We start from the raw sequence: 25,002 nt of genomic DNA on the forward strand, positions 1-25,002 counted from the left end.
GCCATTCCTCCATACTGGGGATCGCCTGGCACGTGGAGGCATGGTCACCTGGGAAGATTCGCTGAGAGCGCTCCATGCCTTGCTGAGCAAACAGGAAGGGAAATTTCAAAATTCCCGGAGAATTTAAAGGGTGGGTCTGATGGTTGGTCACCTGAGGGCACGGCAGTAGACCAAAGTGATGACCAGAGTGGCTAGAACAGGCATTGTGGAACACTTCATGGAGGCCGAGCAGAGCGCATTAATAGAGCAGGGCGTCCACACTGGCACTGCGGCACTCCAGCTGGGGCGCAGCTAGCTTTATGCTTCTCGCTTCTCGTAGAGGTGGAGTACTAGGGGCACTCCAGCCATGGAATCCAGGCGCTCTATGTGCCTTGCCAGTGTGGACACCTCAGGAGTTAGGGCTGATTTAATGTGCTCCAACTCACAAGTGTAGCCAAGGCCTCGGTATGTCTATACTTAAAATGCTACAGCAGCACAGCACTTCAGTGTAGGCACTACCTACACTGACAGGAGGAGTTCTTCCATTGGTGTATGTAATCCACCTCCCCGAAAGGTGGTAGCTAGGTTAACAGAAGAATTCTTCCATTGACCTAGTGTTGTCTACATGGGAAATGATGTAGTTAAATGAACCTAATTATCTAGTGTAGACCAGGCCTCAGTCTCTTCCACCAATAGAAGTCAGTCCAATAAAAGATATTGTTTCACTCACCTTATCTCTCATATGTCAGATGGTCAAATGTCACTTCACCTTGCACGGTCCCTTGAAATATGTGCTAAACAATCTGTTCCACCTTGTCTCTGTAAATTCAAACACGTTCTGAGAGGAGAACTGGATTTCTAGCTGCCCACGTGTCATGTTCTAACATGGAGGATAAACAAAAGTCATACCAACACCAAACTAAGGCTTTGTCTATACTTACAAGCTTACAGCAGCAGAGCTGTAACGCTGTAAGAGTGCTTGTGTAGCTGTGTTATGCTGATGAGAGAGAGCTGGGGAGGGATAGCTCAGTGGTTTGAGCATTGGCCTGCTGAACCCAGAGTTGTGAGTTCAATCCTTGAGGGGGCCATTTAGGGATCTGGGGCAAACATTGGGGATTGGCCCTGCTTTGAGCAGGGGGTTGGACTAGATGATCTCCTGAGGTCCCTTCCAACCCTGATATTCTATGATTCTCTCCCGTGGACATAATAAAACCAGCTCAATGAGCAGCAGTAGCTATGTTGGCAGGAGAGCATCTCTGGCTGACAGCACTGTGAACTTGAGTGCTCAAGCCAGCAAAACTTATATCACTTAGGGGTGTGTTTTTTCACACCCCTGACTGACAAAAGTTTTGCTGACATAAGTGCTATTGTAGATATGGACTAATTCATTTAGTGTTCTTTTTTTTTAGTACCCTGGGAAGAGAAGTAGAGGTATGACAAACGTTAGACTGTAGGCAAGCACCCCTTCTGAACCTTTGTGAGCTGTTCTTAAAGAGTGAGAAAGGGCCATTCAACTAGAAAATAAATAAATGTGTGATGATTGGTGCTATAAAATATTTCCTTATTTTTGAGGATTTTATGACTGGGATGAGAGGAGAAATTTAAGTCAGTAGAAGAAATACTTACATTGTCCTTGAAGTTCAGGGAAAGAAAACACTAGCTCTACTCTCATGCATACAGTAGATGCTCTGTAGCACAAAATGCCAACTGGCTAACAGCAGGGAACACACCCATTAAGGAAAAAGGGTAGCTTCAGCAGGCTTTTTGCTAACCAACGATTAACTGTAATTCATTGGAGGATTACCCGTACTGGGACTAGGTGACAGATATGTACCTAAAAACAGTTGTGCAATGACTTCGAAACTATAATACTTCTAGCCACTTGCAAGAGTTTTTATTTTTAATTTCTTAACAGCTACACTCTGCCTAATCACACTTCAGATCAAACAACCTATAAACATGCAGTGTTTTTTATGTTCTATTTGCCATATTTTTATCACTGACTATAAGAACAAGGGCTTTGTTTTTGTTCAGATGACTCCTCCCTACACATAGAGGTTCTCAGTCCCCCACACATCAAAAAGTCAGCCCCCCTCATCTCCTCCTCCCCCCCGCCCCATATATGCTCTGTCACCATAAATACACAGCCACACCGAGCTGCACTCTCCAAAGGCTCTCTGGCACTCTCTAGACACACACATCACTCCCCTTACACACACACTTGCTCACTACACACCCTCACTCCACAGCCCCACAAACACACACAGTAGGGACATTCACACTGCAAACAGACACTTCCATACAAAGACTGCCCTTCCCCCCAGTTCTACCCATACTCACAGGCCTCATTCCCCCGCGCATCTTTCTCTTTAATTTCCTACAAAGGCTTCAAAGTTCTTCACCTCGCTGCCACTGCACGGACCACAGCCTCCACTCGCGGGGAAGGGACTCGGGGCTCCCTGTCCCCAGCGTGTTACGTGCTTGACAGGCTTGTTGCGGTGTGGGGGGTGTGTAGCTTCTGCCCCCCCTCCCCGCTTCTCCCGGGGCCGCCGGGGTAGGACAAGCAGGCGGCGTGCTTATTTGTGCTGTCCCATGCCGACAGCCAGCAGGGCATATTTCGCCTCTTCTCTGTGCCCCTTCACGCCTGCGCCCCAACAGCCTCTGTTTGCACCGGAGCTCTGTAAAAGCTACAGGGTAACTAAATTGCGGCGGAAAGTGTTCCAGAGTCACTAAGCAAAAGACACGAGAAAGTCTCCACCTTAACTCTGGCCTCTGGCTCTCCTTTGGGTAATTACGTAAATGTCAGCAGCCTCCCTCCCGCCCCTCGGCTGGTTATGCAATACCCAGCGCATATATCTACTGTACCACACACCGCTCCCATAGGGCGGGGGGGAGTGCTGAGGGAGGAGGAAAGGGGGTTCAATTCAAGTCTGGGCCTGCCCCTATTACTCCCCTCCGGGAGGCATCCATTGGCTGCACCCCGAGAGCGCTGAGCTCTGATTGGGGACGGGCCGCTGCCAGTCACAGCAAAGGCTGGCATGAGGACTGTGCGTTGTGAGGAGTGTACAGGACTGACCTACTAACACAGATCCCTCTCCAACGGCGGCGGCAGTAGCACCCGCAGACGCGTTCGCGCTCTGGCTGATACCGAAGCTGCTCCCCGCCCAGGACTGGTGCAAGGGGCTTCCGGGGCTTCACAGCCCCTCACACCGAGTTCTCCCGTCCCGCTCCCCAGAGCGATCGGGAGAGGAACAGGGGCAAAAGCTAGCGGTTTGCTGGAAGGCTACAGCTTATTCCATTCTACCAGTGGCGATTATGAAGGTAAGGTAACATTGTAATGGCTTGTAGTCTACACTGGATCCTTCGGTGTGGTGCTCCCCTACCCCGTCTTACACACTTATCGGTGTGTGCGTGTGTACATCTCTCTCGATAGCTCCACGTAGCTGGGTAGAGACGCGTGTTGGCGATGTGTATGTGTGCGTGCGTGTGTGTATTATGTATATCTATATTAAAAACTTTTGCTAGCATGTCAGTACTGGGACTCGCCACCTTAAGGTGGCCGCTTTGATTGCAGCGCCCTCTGGACAGCACGTAGACTTGGAGCTGCTGCTGCTGCTTGTTTGCTGGCTTTGGCTACATTGTTGTTGCATAATATGTCTTCTTGTTTGAGGAAAATTGATGTTTTCATAGAGAAAAGCGCCAGGGAGATTTGATCTGACGCTGATCCATCTCCCTCTGGGTGGGGAAAGGGTATATCTGGAGGAGTGGGGAAATAGCTGATTAAAAATACTGGTTTTGCCTGCTAAAAGAAGGTTAGTTAAAGGAATAATAACACGAGAAGGAATTTAGAAAATGTCTGTTTAAAAATTTACCTATTATAGATTAAAAAAACCCAACATACCTCAGACCCTTTTTATTCTCTGACTGTGTAGCAAGCCCGAGGGAAGGTTTGTGGGTCTTGTTCTTTCGCACATTGCATAATCTGTTCACTGTGTACTGGCAAGCATTTGGATGTGATGTGTGTGTGTGTGTTGCGTGTGCAATACTTTTGGTAATTTTGGTGCAGATTTAGGGAATTAGATCATTAAATGCACTAATTTTTTGTGTATTTCACACCAAATAAGGAGTTTTTATGCCGATTGTCAGTGACTGTCGGCGAGTTTACATATTCACTTTGCGCTCAGGGATCTTGTTTTTATACATGGAAAAGAGTACATGTAGCATTCAGTTCTCTCAAATTATATTAGTTTGTATTTGTCTGTGCCTTTTCCCTCACTTTGCTCACTGTTTTTCAGACACTACAATACTGATCATTTAATAGTTCCTGGAAATGTTGCATTATGTAACCACAGAATTTGCTGGCAGTCAGGGTAGAAAGAGGGAGCTAATTACGCGATTTTATAATCTCGATACAAAGAAACTAGGACAATCCCAGGCTAAAAAAAATGCCAGTGTAACAGATTTTTTAAAAGATGTGTTTAACAAGGAAAGTAGTCAAATGGTAAGTAGGGAGGTAACTCGTGGTTGCTGAATGTGGTATATACCCTTATAATGAAATTTGTGTTAATCTATATTTAGCCCTGTCACATTTTAGCAATTGTGGCTTCATGTGCTATTTCGGTCTTTTCTCCAGAGCTGGACAAATAGACGTTCAAGGCCATTTGGCTGAGTTTTTAACCCCACGCTTTGATAAGGCTGTATTTTTAGGAAGGTATTTTTCCCAGACGCTAAGCATTTTGCTAGGAATTGGCTTTCATTTAAAAAAAAATATTAAAGGGATTGATACAAATTTTAGATCATGCCAACAGCACCGAAGAAGCAAGATAGTCTGTCACCTCCCTTCATGATCGTAATGAACCCGGGCGAAGTAAAACGCGGGGGACGGTGGGAGGCCGGGGGGAAGGGGTATCCCATTCACGTTAAATATTGGTGGTTTAGAATGTCACATGAGAAAAGCTGATGTAGGTCAGTATTACATTTTATATTAAACCAATTTTTGATTATCCTCTGCCTATGATCACAATAAAGTGTACACAGGCAAAGCTTAGAATAATGACGATGATGCTTAATGAGAAAATAAGAATATTTCCTTTATATGTTGAAAACTATTAATGGCCCCGAACCTGAATTCCTTGTGGCGCCAGAACTGCCACTGGTTTCAACGGCTGAAGCCGGGGATGCAAAATCGGGGGCAGGGTCTTTACATGTGCCGTTATTGAGAAGACTGGGCTCCTTTCTTAGGTGAATTAAATAAGTAAGATAATTCAGGAGGACAAGCTCTTTCCAGGAACCGAACCTGGTTTTAGCCACGGCCCCCAGTTTACAGTGTGTATTATTGTTGTTGCACATATTCCCTGCTGCCCATGTGGAGTCAATGTAGCTGGTGCATAGGTAGGAGGGTGGATGGATGTGTATTTTTTTGTGGGGGGAGGGAGGGAAGGGTAGGCTTAAGGGCTGTGGGAGTCCATTGGGCGGGAGTGCTGGTGCAGGTCTGAGGACCTCCTACTGCTTGGAGGAGAGCAGCAGCCCCTTCCCAAAGTAGCTGTCTTACCCGGGGAGGGGTGGGGCTGGGGGGAGGGGTTTGCATGGGGAGGGGCCGCAGAACTAGGCGTTGGTTATTGTGACTGGGGAGGCGGATGGCGCTGCTGCTGCTCCGCATTCCTTTGTTCTGGAGCTGGGGGCGGATGGGAGGCAGCCCTGAGCCCCGGGAAGGGCGGGAGGAGGCGAATGCTTGGGGAGGGCAGCCTGGGCTGAGCACGAGTGTTAAGGAAAGCGGAGTAAATAAGGCAAGATAATAATACTCGGTTGTTTTGTACTGACAGGGAGCGAGCGAGAGAAGAACAGGCTCGGCAGTGGGAGGGATGCGTCTCCAGTCACGTAGTGTGTGTACTCGCTGTTCATTAACACGAAGCCGAAGGGGGGAGGGAAGGAGGGGAAAGGAAGCGTCTCTCCCTCTGTTGAGAATGGAAACATGTTAAGCAATTCAGCCTGCTCCCACGTTCTCTCCTGCACCAACCAGAGCGCCCTGCTTCAGCAGCCTTTGTGCCTAGGCTTGGCAGCCACGCGTACGATATTGGGCTTTCTAGGGCGGCTCGCATAGTTTAGTCGCCTGCTCATGTCTTTGAATTTTACACAGAGAGAGAATTTTACTTCTGTTGGACGTTAGAGTCAAGCACACTATAGAGCAAGACTGTGCCCTCCCCCTCTCCCCCCCGCCAGCCCCCCAAACACTTGCAGTCCTGAGCCTGGTAATAACAATTAGAACTTCACTTGTTCCAAACACTACACTATTAAGTAATTTACTGCTACAACACCTTGTGCTGCAGGTAAGATCCCCGTTTTACAGAAGTGGAAACTGAGACACAGTCATGCAAATTTTTATTATTTAAGTGGGTTTATGCCTTTTGCTGAATTTGACTCAAAACAATGTGACAATGTATCTATTTGGCGTTATTGACAAATATGTTCAAAAAATATCCTGTTTCAGAGTAGCAGCCGTGTTAGTCTGCATCCCATGAAGAGGGCTGTAACTCACGAAAGCTTATGCTCAGATAAATTTGTTAGTCTCTAAAGTGCCACAGGTACTCCTTTTCTTTTTTAAAAAATATCCTGTGATTACTCCTTATCCTTGCATCTTGAATGATCAAATTCAAGTATAAAGAAAAGGAGTACTTGTGGCACCTTAGAGACTGACAAATTTATTTGAGCTCCAGTTATCTGTATATAAAATCTATTTTGAATTTACCTTGCCACACTCAGTAATTCGTGCAACACAAAGCCTACATTAATATAATGCTAAGGGCATTATTCTTATTGTCGTCAGTCAAAACACTGACTTCAACAGGAATTTTCACTGAATAAGGTCTGCAGGTTTGTCCCAAGACATGATTTAAACCAGCAAAATCAAGGAACACTGAGCAATGCTCCTTCACATTATTGGCACTAGCAGAAACTACTATAAAAGTTGTTACATTATAGATATCTTTATTTGACTTTTAATGTTTTAACATTTTTCAGAATTATCTGCCTTCACTTTCCATTTTTAGTTATCTTCTATTTTTAGCTTGACTTATTCTCCAAGGAATTGTTAACTAGCTTTCAAAATATCCAGCTTCCTGGATTTGCCCTCAAAGCTTCACATTTCTGTTTGAATTGATTTTCTAAGGAAATGATTTAAAAGGTGTCAAAAAGCTTACAGTCTTCCCACAAGCAATATGAACTTCTGCGACCTCCTCACAGCTTTTCTTAGCCTATGAAGAAACGGTATTTGCCAAACTTTGGCTGAAAATTGTGGAACACGCAGATATTGCTTTTGTTGATTATAGCATGATTATATAGTCAACAGAATATATCAGTCACTGTTCTACTTGTTCAAGCACTTGTCTTTTTTTATTTCAAGATATCTTTTGCTCATTTTAAGCTGACTTACTTTAGCAAATGGTTATGCAAACAACATTTATGCAGTTTGTTTTTCCAGACAGCAACCCTGTTGCCATATTTTTGTGAGCTGCAGTTATAACATCACTGTGATGCAATAACTCGAACAATAAAATTCTTTGTTTGAGTCTTACTACACACAGTTAAGTAATGTGTCTGAGTCATCAGCTTAATAGATTCTTCCAGGTGACCTTGCCATGATAATTACAGCCAGTTTTGAGATATAAATGTGCTTAGGATATGTAATAAAAAAAAGATGCAAATATATGCCCAAATCCTGCGGTCCCTTCCCAGGCAAAATATCAATTAATTTAAATGTTAAACTATTTTTCAGAGTTAAAAACCCATTTAGGTAAACATTTTCATTCAAATATTGGTAAATTTAACTGACAGTGGTGGGGCGAGCTTGACTGTCAAAAGTAAGGACTTGAAAAATGAAGACATATTGAATTTGATTCAAAATGTGATAGCAACAATGCCCTTGAGAACTCCTTCTCTGTGTCTCTATTTTTAAAAAAGTGTGCCTGAAATTTATTAGCATTAATATATTGTTTGATATCCTGTGTTTTTTCCTGCCTAACTTACACTTGAGTTGGTGCTTGTCCAAATTAGCATAACATAGGAATACTGAAAGACTTTGTAAATTCTGAGCCTGGATATTACATAAGAGATTTTCTTTTTGATTGGAAAGAAATACCCTTTTTACAACTTTTTTTTTTAGTTTTCTCTGCTGTGGATTTACAATATAAAAACAGTGGCAATGAGCTGTCTGTAGGAAAATTATATAATTTGATTATGGAGCAAAAATACTGTTATAATAAAATGAAGTTCATATTTTTAGCATATATTGGTTATTATTAACACATGCTTAGATTCTTCTATTTTGTGTTTGTTGATAATATGTTTTGTCAAGGAAGCCCACACTCATCAGAGCATAGACTCTTCATTGTTTTAACAAGTTAAGGAAGAAATGTTCACATCCGAGTGGTAGTAAATAGAAGATTAAATGGAATGTGCTTTTAAAGCTTTCACTCCTTGTCATTCTGTGCTGGAATATTTTCTGGTTTTTTGTATGTATCCTGTTTTAGTTACCATCTTGCAAGGTTATCATACAGCTTTGACTCAGTTTTCTGTTCTGTTGCTGAGTTTCTTGATAAGGGTTTCTTACTGAATGACCACACTCAACCTCTCATGGAGTTTGCATCACAAGCAGTTCAATGTAGGCCCCAGTCCTGCAACTGGCTCTGTGGGGATGGACCCACCCCTACATTTGCATGGAGTCCAAGCAAAGTCCATGGCTTTGCGTGGACACAGTGGTCCATGCATGTGGATCATCTTGCAGGATTGGGGCCTACATATATTGCTATTTCTGTTTCATTTGCAATGTGTGTTAGAAATTATTACACATATTGTCTATTACATCATGATGTTTCACTTTTTTGCACGTCATTTCTTATGGCAGAGAAAAAGGACCAAATCGTCAGCTGATGTACATTGACATAGTACCACTGACTTCAATAGAACAACACTAGTTTACACCAGCTGAGGATCTGGCTCATATGTTGGGTTGGTGAGAGTACAATACAATAAATACATAAGAATGTTATTTGTTTTAGGTATAATTGAAACAACATTCCATAATCATTTTTGTATTTTTGTCTTATGGCCTTTAATTGAGGGGAAAACAAAACAAAAGAATTTTTTCAGTGTTTGAAATTAGCTAGGTTGTGATTTTGTTTTTGGAAACCTTTTAATATGAAAATAGTGATCTTGCATAATCTAAAATGTTTATTATGAAGCAGCAAGTGACATAGGAAAAATCTTCCTGTTATAGTCTTCATAATTTTACAAATTATTTTAGCTCAATTTAGTATTTTTTATAATAACCCATTAGAACCATAATAATGAAATATGTTTCTTTACCTGAGTATGTCTTTCTGTGCACCTTTACACTACCAGCTTATCATTAAGATTGCTCCTAAGTACTCTGAATTAAGGACACTGATTTTTTCTAAAACAAAGCACTGAAGCATTTGTTTTGGAAAAATAAAAAAAAAAATCAATAGAGAATTACACAGGCTTTCCAAACAAATAGGAAGAAAATATAGGTCAAATGTGGGCTACTAACCTTGACTGACCTTTTGAGCAACAGCTATTTTTAACACACATTCAGTTCTCTCCAGATGATTTTATTTGCATAATTTGTGTTATTAATCTTTGAGAAGCAAACTATACTTTAATGAGTTAATCTGTAATTATTAAGATAAACAGTAACAGAACTGTGTTTCCTAACACTGAAGGCCTTTCATAAGACTTCAACCTGCTGGGTACAGCTTCAAGTTTGACAGTATGGAAGTACTATAGTATTTCAGTTGCCTTGATAAGCTTTACTGTATTTGTGCGACTGTGGAGAATCTAATACATTAACAATACACTTAATGTGAATGTAAGAGAATCAAGTAGATTCCTCTTTTTATTACCTTTAAAAAAGTAAAATAAAGAAGTTTTATCCAAAGTGTTTCATCTTGTGTGAAAACATCATAATGAGTATTACACTGATCTGTAATTTAATTATGGATTGACCCTTCAGTCTTTAAACCCTTAAGATGCTCATTGATTTGAGAGAGGTGTGTTATGTGCACAGGATTAAAAATAGTAGATAATATCAGAATTCTAATCCTAATTTTATCATGTTTCCTCTGTAACTTTGAGCAGCCACTCAGTCGTACCATGTAATCCTGTTCACCAGTGTGGTCCCAGAAAGGCTAAACTTCATCTGATCTAAACTGCATGGGTTGGCTGACCCACAAACCTGCATGAGGGCTGGCATTCTGGATCCAGTGGCGATTATTTTGGATTGTTTTGAATGCCTTCAAAATGGGATTATTTTGAATGCCTTCAGTGGGGTTTGGCTCAGACCATAGCGGCCAGATCCTCAGCTGGGGTAAATTGTCATAGCTTCATTAACTTCAGTGTGTCATAACTGAATTAACTTCAATGGAACTATGACAGTTTACTCAAGGTGAAGATCTATCCCCAGGGCAGTAGAAATTCATGGTACTACATTTCCCTATAATCTGCAAAGAGTAGTTGTAGACAGGCTCCAAATTGTGGAGAAGATTTGGTTCCTCAGACTCACCTGTTAATTTAGGTTACATCTACACTACAAGCTAGAGTTGTGATTCCCCCTGCTTGAGGACATATACTCGGGCTAGCTCTCATGGAGCTAGCATGAGTATAAATAGCAGTGTAGCCTTGATGGTGTCAGTGGAGGCATGGGTGAGCTGAGTCAAGTACATATTCACCAGGTTCAGGCATATTCGTACTCAGCATGGCTCAGCTGTGCCACTGCTGCCGTGACCCGTTCTACCACTGCTAAACTGCTATTTATATTTGTACTGCCTCTATGAGAGCTGGCATGAGTATGAGTACATGAACAGGAGAATCACATCCCTAGCTCTTAGTCTAGATGTAGTATTTGGCTGCATGCTCACTTTCAAAATTGCACCCTCAGTTTCCCCAGCTGGAAAATGGGGATGATAATACATCTTCACCTTATTAAGGTGTTGGGGTCAGTTAGTCAGCAAATATTTGTAAAGTGCTTTGAAGATGGAAAATACTAAGTATATTCTTAATTTTTTAGAATTGTTGAGTGCAAAATGGTTGTTGGGTTGGGTGCCTAGGAATGCCAGTGTTTCTGGTTCATGAAGAGACTTTAAAATAGTTGCCCCATGACAGGATGCTAACGATAACATATCTAATGATAACTATGCAAAACACTGAAAACAACAATTGGAAATCTAAATATATATACTTAAATTTAGTTTGCTTGGTTGGTTGCTTTAGCAAATTGTTTATATTATACTTGACAGTGTTTATTTAAATAGGTGCTAAGAAGTCACAGTGACAGAATACCTGGTTCTCACTTTAGAAATATTAGAAATGAATATTTTGCAGTAGTCTTGCTCTTGGGAGGATTCTAAGATTTGTAGACTTTTGATTTTAGAAAATTGCAGAGTGATTCAAAAAAAGTCTTGAAACTGTATTTCATTTGGTTCAGTGCAGTCATCACCAGAATGTTAAGGGAACAGAAATAATTACTAGGGCTGCCGGAGTGGGGGAAGAGGGGAGAGTTTCTCCCAGTCACCCCAAAATGATGGAGGGGCAACTGGGCCAAGTTTGAGTGAGAGGTGTTGGATCTGGGCGCAGGTTTGGGGCCACCATCAATAGTGTGGGGAGTGACTTGCCCACCCCAGCGGGGCCCACATCCCACCATCACCGCCACTGGCATCATCACACTGGGCCCAAGGCCACCCACCAGGCCGAGAGCCCGGAGGTGGGAGTGGAATTAGGAATACCACTCCCACCAGTAGTAGGGCTGGAACTCAGGGAGAGGTGGGACTGGGAGCAGCCCCCGGCCTCACACTGGGCAGAGCCCCTCCCCACTATCTCCACAGGGAGGGCAGTGATCCCACAGGCCTGGGGTCTCTCTGACACCCTATCCCCTCTTCTCTTCTTAAATTCTTTTGTTTCCATGATAATTTTCTTGGAAGGATGCGGGTGGGGAGGTTCAGTTTTAGGTTTTGCCTTAGGCCCCCAAAATCCTCTCGGTGGCCCTGATAACAACCAATGTTAAAACAACACTGTAGAAAGAGTTGCATAAAACATTTTTGAAGAATGTAATCATGGATATAATGCAAATTATTTTTGATAAATATAGAATCATTCTTTGCTAAGGAATGTAAATCTTGTTCAGTAAAACAATATGGGTCATATTTTGGCTTGGGAAACACACATGTATGGGAACCACATGTGCATATTTCAACACACAATTGACCTACATGATTACATTAGAAAGAACAAAGAGAGTCAAAATTATGGCCCAGTCCTGTAACTGTTGTGCTTATTTAAGTATATAATATGAATGTGAGTAAGAGCTGCATGATCAGGACTTTTATAATATCTTGAGAATATCTGAGTGCTTCAATATTTTAAAATCCATGGATAAATTAACATCTCATGGCTTCTGTGCACATCATTTCTTGTTTCATTAGTATGAATTTTAGAGAACAGTCATATTAGCTCTTGAATCTGAGGTCGGACTCTGCTCGGATTGAAGTCAATGGCAAAATTGCAGTGGAGCAGGATTGGGTCTGTAATTAAGTTAATAGGGTTGAATGCTATTACATTGTTGAACTGGCACTCAATGCCATTAACGTCAACCAACCCAATAAATAATTAAATAAATAAAAACCATCAGCAGTGATTAATGTACAGCAGTATTAAATGTTGGTTTTAGAATACTTTGAGGGAGTGATAAAGTAATTGCAAAATTAATCATAAGGGAAAATATTGGAATTTGAAATGTAGTCAGAGGAATCATTACAGTTCATTAGTTTATGTGTAAATACTCATGTTTTCCAGTGGAATTATAAAATACAATTGAAGTGAAATGGCTGTTTTTATTGAAAGCATTTTGCCATTATCATCAGATGGAATTTAATTTGTTTACAGACTCTGTATTGGGCTGATCCGCAAGGAAAACCATTAACAGATAAGGGATTTTAGTTCTCTGTTTGTATAACTGCAGTTTTCAGTAAGATGATAGAAATGTTCAAGGAAGATACTGATAGAACTAATAATTTGCTGGTGCTTTAATGATTTACCAAAAGCATAATGTCAAAGCTTTTGACATAAGTGGCAATTATATAAGGTTGACATAAAAATCACTGGCCAAATTTAGACCTTCTGAACTTCTCACATGGATACAGGCCGGGGACGCATATGAATGTTGCCTGCAAAGCACTGTTGTTTTGAACACATATTTAGATGAGCCATGGACTCATGTACAGTCCCTCCCTCATTCAGGTTATTCATGCCAAGGGCACCAGTAATATGCACAAGATGGAGCGTGGCCAAAACAGGAGATATGTTTGTTGAAACAAGCAGACCATGCCTCCTTGGAATGCCCCAATCTGCAGAAGTCCTGTGGCGCATGAACTCTGCAGTAAGCGAAATATTACAGCCCACTCTGGTTGTATTTTTTTGCTTAAGTGCAACCTGAGGCCTGAATATTGCCCTGTGAAAGTCCATATGAATTTGGAATCATTGCATACTCAAAACTCCCAGTGACTGAGAGAAGATTGGTGGTAAAGAACTGAATTTTGAGTATTCGGTGTTTGGATGGGTTTGTAATAATTCTGATCCTACCAATTATCTGTTATTATTTTTATTACTATTAATATTATTTTATTATTATTGTTCCTAATTATATGTATAATGGTAGTGCCCCAAAGCTTCATTCAGGATGGACTGGGGTCTCATGCTGAATGTTGTACAAAAACATACAAAGACACGATTCTTGCCTTGAAACACAATCTAATTGAAAGACAAAACACCACACTCCCACAATAAGAATGAAAGGGGAAGGAAGATGAGAATAATTGTAATAAGATCATGTTGCTACTTAAGCTGGCTTGTATATAGCTTGAAAGTTTCAAATAATGTAAATATTTAAAAAATACGTACAAATAACTAATTATCATCAAATCCCTATCACTGTTGAGTATTTTCAATGACTAATAACTTTAAAAAGACCTTGAAGTTCCAACTTGTACAGCACAGAAAATTAATGTATAGGATATAAGCTTGTATGTATATAAGTATCCCCTCTTCTAGGAGTATCAATGACTGGTATCTGATTTTGATTTCAGTTATCTACTACATTTTATATTTTACTCAAATCTCTGTGTCATTTGGGTCTGATCCAACTCCCACTGAAGGCCCACTGTATCCCACTGACCTCAATAAGAATTGGATCAGAGTCTAAAAGAATAAATACATAACTTCTGGTAAAGATATGTTTTCATTGATATTTGATAGAAAAGGTATACTGTTTCACATTATGTACTTTAGAAAGTGGATACATTTCCTCATTGGAAAGCCAAAAATTATTTAATGACTTGAATAAATATGATTGCCAGTGTTCATAACATACCAAGATAGTTACTGGTCAGAATTCTTCTGATCCAGTAATCCCCGTGCAACAGAATAATGTAAATGTAACCTGTGCATTGTATTTTATATGACATAAGTCAAAGGATGAACATTCTGGAAATGATTTCAATTTCCAGTTGACCAGATTGATTATATTTTTTGTTACTGTAACACAACATTATGTGATGCATTTAAACATTTTACCTGTATTGCAAGCGTTCTGACTCATTTAAAGAAACGTACATTAAGATCCATATGTTCAACACTGAATTTTTAACAGTATTATACTGCATTCAGTTATACTAATGCTAAAATATTGCATTGTAATAAGCAGAATTGCTGTAATGGTACTTTAGGAAAACAAACTATAGAGGATTTTATATGAAGAGTGGGGATATGTGGTGGGGGGTTTCTTTCTTTAAAGGCCTGATGTAAAGCATGTTTAACTTAATGGAGTGACTCCCATTGACTTCACCATGGGCTTTAGATCAGGCCTAATTGTGTAGTTATTTGTATATTAGTTATATTTCTGCTTTGCAAGCACAGTAATTTGGGGTGCTGCTGTTGCTGTAAATAGTTAATGTTGTCTATGGAGTGGTTAGCTCTTGACTTCATTTTCCATTAAGGTTTCATTACCAAAGACAAATAGTTATAAGCCAGTAATTAACCATGGATTTTAGGAAAGTCTGCTTAGCTGTTCTATTAAACGTGTTAATTTTTCATGACAGAGGAGCTGGCATGGTTTGATGAAACAGAACCCAACTTGAAACCCAAGTCTTTATGATCCCTGATTAATTGTTATTACATCACTCACTCCACTTTGCCTTCTGGAAAAGACAAGAGAAACTGGCAGAATACAATTCATTAATTTTTTTTGTAACTTTCCCAGCTGATAAAGTTAAAATTAGTTTCATTAGTCATTGTAAACACATGCCCAATAAATAGTGACATTAAGCTAAAGTCACTGATATATTTATTTTTTTTAAATATGCAGGCAGCATACAGATAGTCTGTAAAAGCAGTTGTCTTGCTAAATTTATTTTATCGGGAACATGACTAACCATGGAAAATTTGGTATGGAGGGAAAGTATGTCTAGGATCAAAAAGAAATTTTGTTATGAGAACAAAGTATTTTTGTATTGATATGAATTAAATAATACAAAATGCCAGCTTAAATGCTAAGTCAAATTTTAATGACAAAATGTCTTGAGTTAAAGGTTAAGCTAGTTTTCTTTAGTTGATGATCCCATTTCAGATTTAAACTTCTATTCTAATTTGTGCAGTGTTTTGCTGCAGTTATGTATCCTTAAATGTTGCTAAATTGTACTGTGGTATAGTAAAAACATTTTTCAAATGAGAATTATGTTAGTAAATGTTGTTATCTTAATGTAATTTCCCTAATTGCTCAATAGTTTTTTCTTTTAGATACGAGAGATCAACCTTATGTAATATTTTTTTTCTTTGTTGTTGATTTTTGAAAAAAAGTGGCATGTCAGAATTATATAACTTGTGCTTAAACTAAATTATATTGATATGACCAGGCAAAAAGGGTTCTTAAATGTCATGTGATCTCTATACTAAATGTAAAAATAATATATGTTTTAAAAGTTAATTATTTTTATGTGCTGTGTAGCTGGAATGTGTTCTCTGTCATTATTTTAAGGCAAAGAAAAAAGCATTCTAACCTCTTTAAATCAGCGTGGGTTATTTTTAATCTGTAATGGACCCAAATATATAACATTTCTGAATCACACACCACAGCTGCTTTCGGAAGAGAGATCTTTATATGGAGGGATAAGATATTTTCCAGTGCTGCTAATCAACATGTCTAGTCATCTGTTAGTGTAGAGGCTTAAGTTGGTCAACGATGTAATGGGAAGTTCTATGACAACATTATTATTGAATCAAAAACAAATGTTATTTTTACTGCCTTTCTTTGGATCAGACTTTACTTGTTTTGAAAACAGGAACCATTATTTTAAAGTTTTTTAATTGCATGGGGGAGGGAGAAAAGCTGCTAGCTGGTTACATAAAGTGAACTGGATCATTGTAAGTGTTGAGTTTCTTTTGTAGTCTAGTAGGTTTAATGAATCAATCATTATTCTAAATTATGTATTTTGAAAGTAGCATTTTAAAGCAGAAAATCAGCAATAATCAACTAATAATTGGTGCTTTTTATTTGTTACAGGTTACTTAGAAGGTTCCCATTACATCTCTCAAGAAGTAAATTGGATCTGAACATTCTTCTGTTTAATAATATGAAACAAAAGGAATAATGCATATGGATTTAGAATTACTGTATTTTTTAGGTAGTTATGGTTTGAGAAGCACTGGGAAAACAGCTCACTCTGTTACTCATCATAGATCTACTAAAAATTGCTTCTGATGCAGCTGAGAAAAATGCAGACCATTAAAAAGGAACAGGCACCTGTTGACACAAGTAGCAATACGGACAAAATCATGGTGCTTAATTCTACTTTAACAGAAGTGTCTGAAGACTTGGCTACAAATGAAGACATAATACTTAATGAAGGAAATAGTGGAAAAAACAAATCTTCATCATGTCGGAGAAAGCGGGAATTCATTCCAGATGAAAAGAAAGATGCTATGTATTGGGAAAAAAGACGAAAAAATAACGAAGCTGCCAAAAGATCTCGTGAAAAACGACGACTGAATGACCTTGTCTTAGAGAACAAACTAATTGCATTAGGAGAGGAGAATGCCACGTTAAAGGCTGAGCTGCTTTCACTGAAGCTAAAGTTTGGTTTAATTAGCTCTGCAGCATATGCCCAAGAGATACAGAAGCTCAGTAATTCAACAGCTGTGTATTTCCAGGACTATCAAACTTCCAAATCAAATATTAACTCATTTGTGGATGAACATGAACCATCTATGGTAGGTAGTAGTTGTATTTCTGTCATCAAACACTCTCCACAAAGCTCTTTGTCTGATGTGTCTGAAGTATCCTCAGTAGAGCATACTCAAGCAAGTCCTATACAGAATAATTGCAGAAGTTCTGAAAATAAGTTTCAAGTTATAAAGCAGGAGCCAATGGAATTGGAGAACTATGCAAGAGAGTCAAGAGATGATAGAGGCTCCTATACAGCATCCATGTTTCCAAACTACATAGTAAATACCTTTAATGGGTACTCACATTCCCCTCCTCTGCTGCAAGTTAATAGGTCCTCCAGTAATTCTCCAAGAACTTCAGAAGCTGATGATGTGATCATAGGAAAGTCATCTGATGGAGAAGATGAGCAGCAGGTCCCTAAAGGTCCAATTCATTCCCCAGTTGAACTTAAAAATGTTCACGCAACAGTTAAAGTTCCAGAGGTGAACTCTTCTGCACTGCCTCACAAGCTTCGAATTAAGGCCAAAGCCATGCAAATCAAAGTGGAAGCAATGGATAGTGACTATGATGCCACACAGAAACTATCATCACCAGTTGAGATGACATCTAAAAGACATTTTGAGCTTGAAAAGCACAATGCACAAAATTTGGTACATTCTTCTCACACTCCTTTCTCTGTTCAAGTGACTAATATCCAAGACTGGTCTCTCAAACCAGAACACTGGCACCCAAAGGAACTCAATGTAAAAATTCAGAGTGGTTGCAAAACTGGAGTTGTTGAAATTAAAGACAATGTCTACAAAGTATCTGAGTCAGAGAACTTGTATTTGAAGCAGGGCATAGCAAACTTATCTGCAGAGGTTGCTTCACTTAAAAGACTTATAACTACACAACAGATCTCTGCTTCAGACTCTGGTTAAGTTACTACTGAATAAAGGCTTATTGTTTTAAAGGCTGTCGTTTGCAGTAGATCAATATGTTTTGTATTATGCTGAATTTTCACTGGACTTGTGATGTCATTTCACTGTAATGTTCACATAATGTCTGATTGACGGTGTCTTTTTGTGCACAAATTATTATGAAGACTAGGTTGTGTTATGATCACTATGCCTTGTGTATAGTCAAGTAGCCTGTATGGGGGCTGTATATAGTGAACCTTTTTTTCCCCTTGTTGTTGTTGTTGTTCTATTATAAAGTGTGCAAGTTACCAGTTACAATAAAATATTGGTGACAAACACAGAACATCTACTCCAGGTCAATTGATTTCTATAAATATGTAGATATTTTGTTAATTATCAAATAAGAAGTCTTCCAAAATGTATTTCAGTTCACTCGTATCCTTGAGGTTTACAGCCTAAATAAACCAAATTGAAATTTATGACATACATGCTTGGAAAAAATCCTCGGTCACATTTTTTTCTTACAGCTCTTTTATAGGAGAATAGAAACTGGACTGATGGATTAAAAGAGATGTAAATTTGAAGATCAAGCTTTCTTACCTTATTTATTACAGTAGATATACCAAAATAATAATATTAAGGAAATGTTTCTACTACGGTCTCAAATGAAAGAATATCTGGCTTTCAGTGCAGCTTCTTGAGACAGATACTGAGACATTTATCTTGTATAGCTTGATTCTCCATATAAAATTAAGATTGTGGATCTTTGTAATTCACAGAACCATGAAGCTGGAGTAATAGGTAAATCCTGCTGCAGCTCCTCTGCCCTTAATCAGTGTTCCAGGCCTGAAATACAGGGGATTTGCATAATTTCCACTGTGTAGGCATGGGGTAGGCTATCTACAGACAGGCCACGCAAAACGACTCTGCATCTCCTGGATGTAGTAGTTCTCTCCATAGCCATATGGACATCCACAGGTTAAAAACCCTTACAAAGCACACTATGGTATTACCAGTGGGGTTGCAGGGTCCAGTTATAGGAATGAAATAAGGTTTATACGAGATCCCCGGAAGTGGTTAGATCTAGATCTGGATGGAAAAGAGGGGTGTGTGGGGGGGAAGTTCTAAAACAAATATAATTTCCATTTTTTGTCCAAAAAAAAATTCTGTTGAAATTTTCTGATCTGCTTTAGTGCGCTGACAACAAATGTCCCTGTACGATGCATCAAGAGTTTTACGTGTAAAGAAGACAAAATAAGAGACTCAAACCTTCTGGGCAGTTCAGCTCCCTTTTATCTTTGCACAAGCAATAAGTGTTTCACACTATGTTTGGCTGGGTTAGAGTCAGTATTTTTTCTCTTTGTGAGGAGCCATTAGGGCATGAAGACTTCATGCTAAATTATACTCCTATCACTTTGGCTGGTCAAATTCTCACATTTTTAAACATTAAATAGTTTTTAAAATAGTATCTGCATTTGGCAGGGTTCTTTTTTTAGATAATTTGCCATAATTTTAAAAAAAAATAATATTCATAAACACCTTACGGTTTCCTGGAGAAAATCACGATTAATTGCCATGATCCATAGTTCGCCCTCCTTTAAGCCAGCATTGATTTAAAAAAACTGGAGTCAGTGATGTTAATTTCATACTTCCCTAAGAATGAGAGGCAGATTTAAATTAGTTGGCGGTGGGGGGAATGTTGGGTGAATAAGAACATCTGAAGCAACTTTCTATAGCTGTGGAACCTGGGTGAAATCCTGTGCCTACTAAAGTCAATGGCAAAACTCCCACTGACTTCAGTGGAGCCAGGATTTCGCACCCTGTCTTTTCTGTGGCTGATGAACCATGGTTGTGTTCTGTGTGTTGGCCTTGTAATAGAAGCAACTGGTGATTTTTCACATTTCTTTGCATTCACAAAGCCTGTTAATTGCTGAACTGCAACCAAGCATTCAGAGCTGCTAACGGAAGTACACCATTCTCTTAAATCACCCACTCTTATTTCATGTCCTAATAATGCAATAGACACTATAGTTAGGATTTGTGTACATTTGGCAAGTAATAGAGGGAACACACCTTAACTTTTCTGAAAATGAGTCCAGGATTATCAAATATAACTAAGGGAACTGCAAGTGAATGAACAGGATTGGAAACACTAGAAGATGATTGCTATGAGCTGTTTGCTTGAAAAACATCTTCTGTAAGAAACCACAGAATTCTTTAAAATATTTTAGATATTATTTATCTCCTCGTGTAACAAAATGTGTTCAGTGGGATGATTTAAAACGATGATTACTGACATCTGTGTAAGCTGACCTACATCTTTAGCTGTTCATCTGTTTGGTTATTTTAGCTCTTATTACGTATGGTTGTCTGTTGTAATGGATAAATTCTGCCCTCCTTTCTAGATGGTTATATTTTTGCACTGGTTTGTATGTCTCTATTTTGTGCAACTACTGTTTGATAGGAATGGTTGTTGGGGAGTCTTACCAGAAATCAACAGTAGCACCTGGCTTAAAAACAGGATCTTGTGTTACATGTACTCTCCCATGCATCTTAGCTTTTTGCTTTCTTTAAAAGAAATATGTTGTTTGCTAAAATCACTGTGAATACGTGCATTATACCAGCCTAGTCTATAGGCGTTATCTCATCAGCTCTGAAGGTGATGACAGAAAGATTTTTTTTCATGTGAGTAATGTTGTGCATCTCACATAAAATTACATTATAAGGGGCAGGGAGGAGGTTGCACATACAGGACCAGGTTCTCAACCACAGTTCTGTCCCTTTTGCACCAGAATCTGGCCAAAACTGGCCAGCTGAGAACTCTTAACTGATATAAAGCATAGCTGACTTCTACACCAACTTCCCTTCCCCAACACAGGAGCATGTCAGGGGAGGGAGGGGGTTAACTTGGACAGGAGAAGGCAGGAGTGGAACTCCACTCCCATACAGAAATTTGCAGGGGGCATATGGTCCCTTATATCACAGCTGGGAATATTTGAGAATCAGGGAGTCTTAACCATGTCCCTGACGGCTCTAATCCCACATCCCCTTTCCTGCGCTGAGTGTTTCTTGGCACAGGAGAAAATTTGACCCACATTAAAAGAGTTGCAATAGCTGGTCCATTAATCCCCATATTGGGGATCTGAGGCTTTGTTTGTACATAAACACACTTCAACTAAAGCTGTGCAAATCCTTGTATGGATACCCTTATTTCAATTTGAGTGGCTTATTTTGGTTTGGCTTAAGTTCCAAATCAACTTAAACTAAACTGAATAATCTTGGTTTAAATAGAAATGAGAGTGTCCCATGCAATCTTTTGCACCAGTTTAACTATATCAACTTAAAATCACGCCGTTATTTGAAACAGTGCAATCCTGTGAGTAGACAAGCCCTGAGTTTGGTTTTGAGCTTGGTTTTACACTCATGACAGAGTAAGAAGGGTGGGGAGGGAGGAGTGCTCTCTAGTGACCTCTGTGATCAACTCAAAGAGTGATATTAATGTATGCTGAAGATGGATCCCTGCTCAGATAAAGGGAAAGAAGGTCACTGTGAGGACAGGTTTTGTTAAGGAATAAATGGATTGTTCAAATGTGCATATAGTACTTTCCAAAAGCTGACTCATTTAAAAAAACAAGAATTATATAGCTGTCCATGGCCAACTTTTATTTGTAGGCAAATAGCTCAGCCAGGTAATATTAGGAATTTGTGTAGCAATACATGACAATTAGTTTTGTATCCTAAGGTCCTGAGAACAATGGAATTTAAGCTGTTAAGCTTTTGAGTCACAACTGAACATGACCACTGAAAAAATAGGATTTATTGATGTACAGTGGCATTTGAAACTCATAAGTGGAAATATACACAGTTGCCGTAATAATGAGTAAAACAGGTCATAAACATAAAACACACAATAAATATACAGACCTACTGAAACCTCTTATTGAGGGGTGTGGTCTTGTGAAGATTGACACTGTTATTCTATCAGGATATACTGCATGACATAAAAAGAACAGATAAGGGTTTTTGTATGGCCAAAATCTTAAAATAAAATAATAAAAAAGGATAATTGAGCATTTATGTGGGGGAGGGGAGGGGAGGATGCTAAGTTCGGAAACAGAACACAGCATGTGTGCTCTTGTATACTATCAAATCCAGTGGAAAATATTTGCATCCTAGAAGCTGATGCAAATCCTTATTTTGGTTGAATTGACATAAACTGATATAGAGTAACTGAAAATACCATAGAAAATTATTTGTATGCTTTAAAATAAGAAATTTAAGAAAATTCACATTTGAAAACTAGAAACATAATAGTATTATCAACAGAAGAATCCTTATTTTACATTGGAAATGCCACACCAAAGGAAACAATCTAGTCCAGACTCTGATAGTTGTCGGTACCAGATGCTTGTAGAGGATAATTGTGGAATACCTGCAGAGGGTAAGTTTCTTCTTTAAACCCATCAGTTAATGGTTGACTGATGCCCTGAAACATCTCTGTCTCTCTCCTTCTAAAGTAACTGTGGCTATAATCATTACCCATATACTTATCTAATCCTTTTCTGAATCCTCATAAACTTTTGTCCTCAATGAGGCTTAGGAGTTCCATCAGTTCATTATATATTGTGTAAACATGTAGTTTCTTTCATTAGTTCTAAACTTGTTGCCTTTCAGTGTAATTGAACATTCCGTTGTTCTTGAATTAAGGGGGAATGCCTGATGTATCTTCTCTATACCATTTATTTTTTTTTTTTTGGTATCTGTCATGTCCCCTCTTACTTGTCTTCTGTGAAAATAAGTGAGTCCACAGGTGGTGGTCTTAAAAGCACAGCAAGCATCTTCCATTGAACTTATCCTGAATATAAATTTACAACTGTACCTTAGCCTTAGAAGGTATTTTTCCTAGTGACCATTGCTGAAAGTGCACTAAAATTCAAAATGCTACAAATCATTTCTACTTGCTGATAAGTGAATATGCATTTGAAAACAGGAAACACCCAATGAACTGAGTAGAACATCTACAGAAAACCCTGTTAAAGTATGGCTTTTATTAACACCATATTGTTTTAAAAATACGTTTACAGTTTATTGCACAACATAAACTTGGTAACCACATGAATACAACCAAACAACTTTCAGGATGAATTGCAAAAGAGTAAATAACACGTGTTCAGTACAGAATGCCAAGTCCAAAGATAAAAATACTAGGCGAAACCCTGGGTTCCTTACTCAGTGCCAGATTCTGCTATCCTTACTCAGTAGGACTACTCATGCGTGGAATAAGCAATTTTATCTTTCTGAGTAAGAATAGCAGAATCTGGTCCTCATCGTTGACTCATTCCTTACTCAGGCAAACTCCCATAGATCCTCAGAAACTCTAGAGCTTAGTCTCCTCTGACACCAAATTTATAACAGAGTAACTAAATTGACTTCACTAGAGCTACACATCATTTACAACCATGTACGTGAGAGGAGAAGCAGGCTTGCTATTATTATTTCTTCACTGGAAGCTGTAAGAGTACTGAGTAAAACATGAGCTATATAGCTCAGAGTACAAGGTCGAGTGGAGCCACCCTTCCTCCATGCCAAAGAAAGAGATATTTTGTCTTTGAGCTCCAAGGTTTGGAAGGGACGTGCTTTTGCTACTACATCCTTTATGATTCAGCCAGCTGCCACCCGCATGCCAGTCTCACTCCACAGACTAGTATAAAAGGATGGTACTGCCTTCTCTCCACCACTCCCCTTGGGGCACTATGCACCCCCAGGAGAATACAGATGGAGAAATCTGTGTGATGCTCTGCACACAGGGTCTGCAATTCTGCCAGGATTTTATATAGGTCGTGCAAAGAGATGTAAAGGTCTCTTGCATCCTTCCCTTCCCTCACTGCACTCCACTAAAGGAACAGGCAGACTCCAGCCCTGGTTAAGGGACTAAAGATAAATGGGGCTAATCAGGGGGAATCCTTAAGCAACATCAATGTTAATGCGGACATCAACTGGCCATCTAGCAGACACACAGGGTATGTCCACAGTGTTCACCAGTGTCCTGGCTTGCTATCCAAGCCTGCCTCCAAAGGTCTACACTGGAGAGTCGAACATGCTCATGCCTGTGTATCCTTGTACACACCAGTGCTGCAGTTACATATGATTGATACTAGTTGACATATGTTTCTGGGGGTTTATCCCAGGGTTCTTTAGCACCTCATGAGCTTGAGCTGCTCAAGGAATTGGTTCATGGTGTGTTGTGGGAGATCTTATCTGTCCTTCCTGGACTCTTCTGCTGGGTTTTAGCCCATGATCAGACTTAGCTGAGGCATGGCTGGCTCTGCATTCTCCTTGCTTCCCTTCATTCCAGACAGGGGACCATGGATCTGTCAGTGTTGGATGAAGTGTTTATGTAGTAGGGTAGACCTTTTGTGAGATTTTGGATGACATTTCAGTAGTTGTTTCTGAACTGCAGAAGGTGGCACTGGGACTCAGAGGGGGTTTCATACATGGAAGCCTGGAAAGCCATGAGGTTTGCAGCAATTGCTGAGGCTTCCCCATAGATAGCCCGTAAAAGGACAACTAACACAGCATGGTGGAATCATAACGACATGCAGACCTGGGATGACTAGCAGTGGCTCCAGAACTTCCTCATGAGGAAGTGCCTTTATGGAGCTATGTGAGGAGTTTGCCTGAGCATCCAGTGTCAGGACACTGATGACAAATGAGGGAGTCCATACCTGTCCGAAACTGGGTTGCAAGTTCCTCTGGAAGCTGACTACCCCAGATGGCTTTCCAGTTTTATGTTGGCAAATCAACTGTTGGTGCTGTGGTGGTGGAGGTTTGTGAGGTGAT

At 39.6% G+C, this 25,002-nt stretch overlaps 1 protein-coding gene and 1 long non-coding RNA gene across 5 annotated transcripts in view; one reads left to right on the forward strand and one right to left on the reverse strand.

The window, feature by feature from the left end:
- LOC119566540 overlaps window positions 1-25,002 on the reverse strand; it is a 52,279-nt gene that overhangs the window by 23,169 nt on the left and 4,108 nt on the right. The window contains exons 1-3 of one of the 4 annotated variants that reach the window (XR_006291236.1): window positions 2,320-2,461; window positions 1,606-1,761; window positions 90-859 (exon numbers count right to left, since the gene is read on the reverse strand). This is a non-coding gene — a long non-coding RNA (uncharacterized LOC119566540). Of the gene's footprint in view, window positions 1-89; window positions 1,095-1,605; window positions 1,958-2,319; window positions 2,462-25,002 lie in introns of those variants that run through there. The other 3 variants (XR_006291235.1, XR_006291234.1, XR_006291237.1) reach the window with 3 other exon arrangements.
- Window positions 2,178-18,505, forward strand: NFIL3 (nuclear factor, interleukin 3 regulated). Its single transcript, XM_007056787.4, has 2 exons — window positions 2,178-3,300; window positions 16,601-18,505. The coding sequence occupies exon 2, from the start codon at window positions 16,798-16,800 to the stop codon at window positions 18,181-18,183; it is 1,386 nt and encodes a 461-aa protein (XP_007056849.1). The 5' UTR covers window positions 2,178-3,300; window positions 16,601-16,797; the 3' UTR covers window positions 18,184-18,505.

This window comes from Chelonia mydas, chromosome 5 (genome assembly GCF_015237465.2).
Source record: "Chelonia mydas isolate rCheMyd1 chromosome 5, rCheMyd1.pri.v2, whole genome shotgun sequence".
Classification (NCBI taxonomy): Eukaryota; Metazoa; Chordata; order Testudines; family Cheloniidae; genus Chelonia; species Chelonia mydas.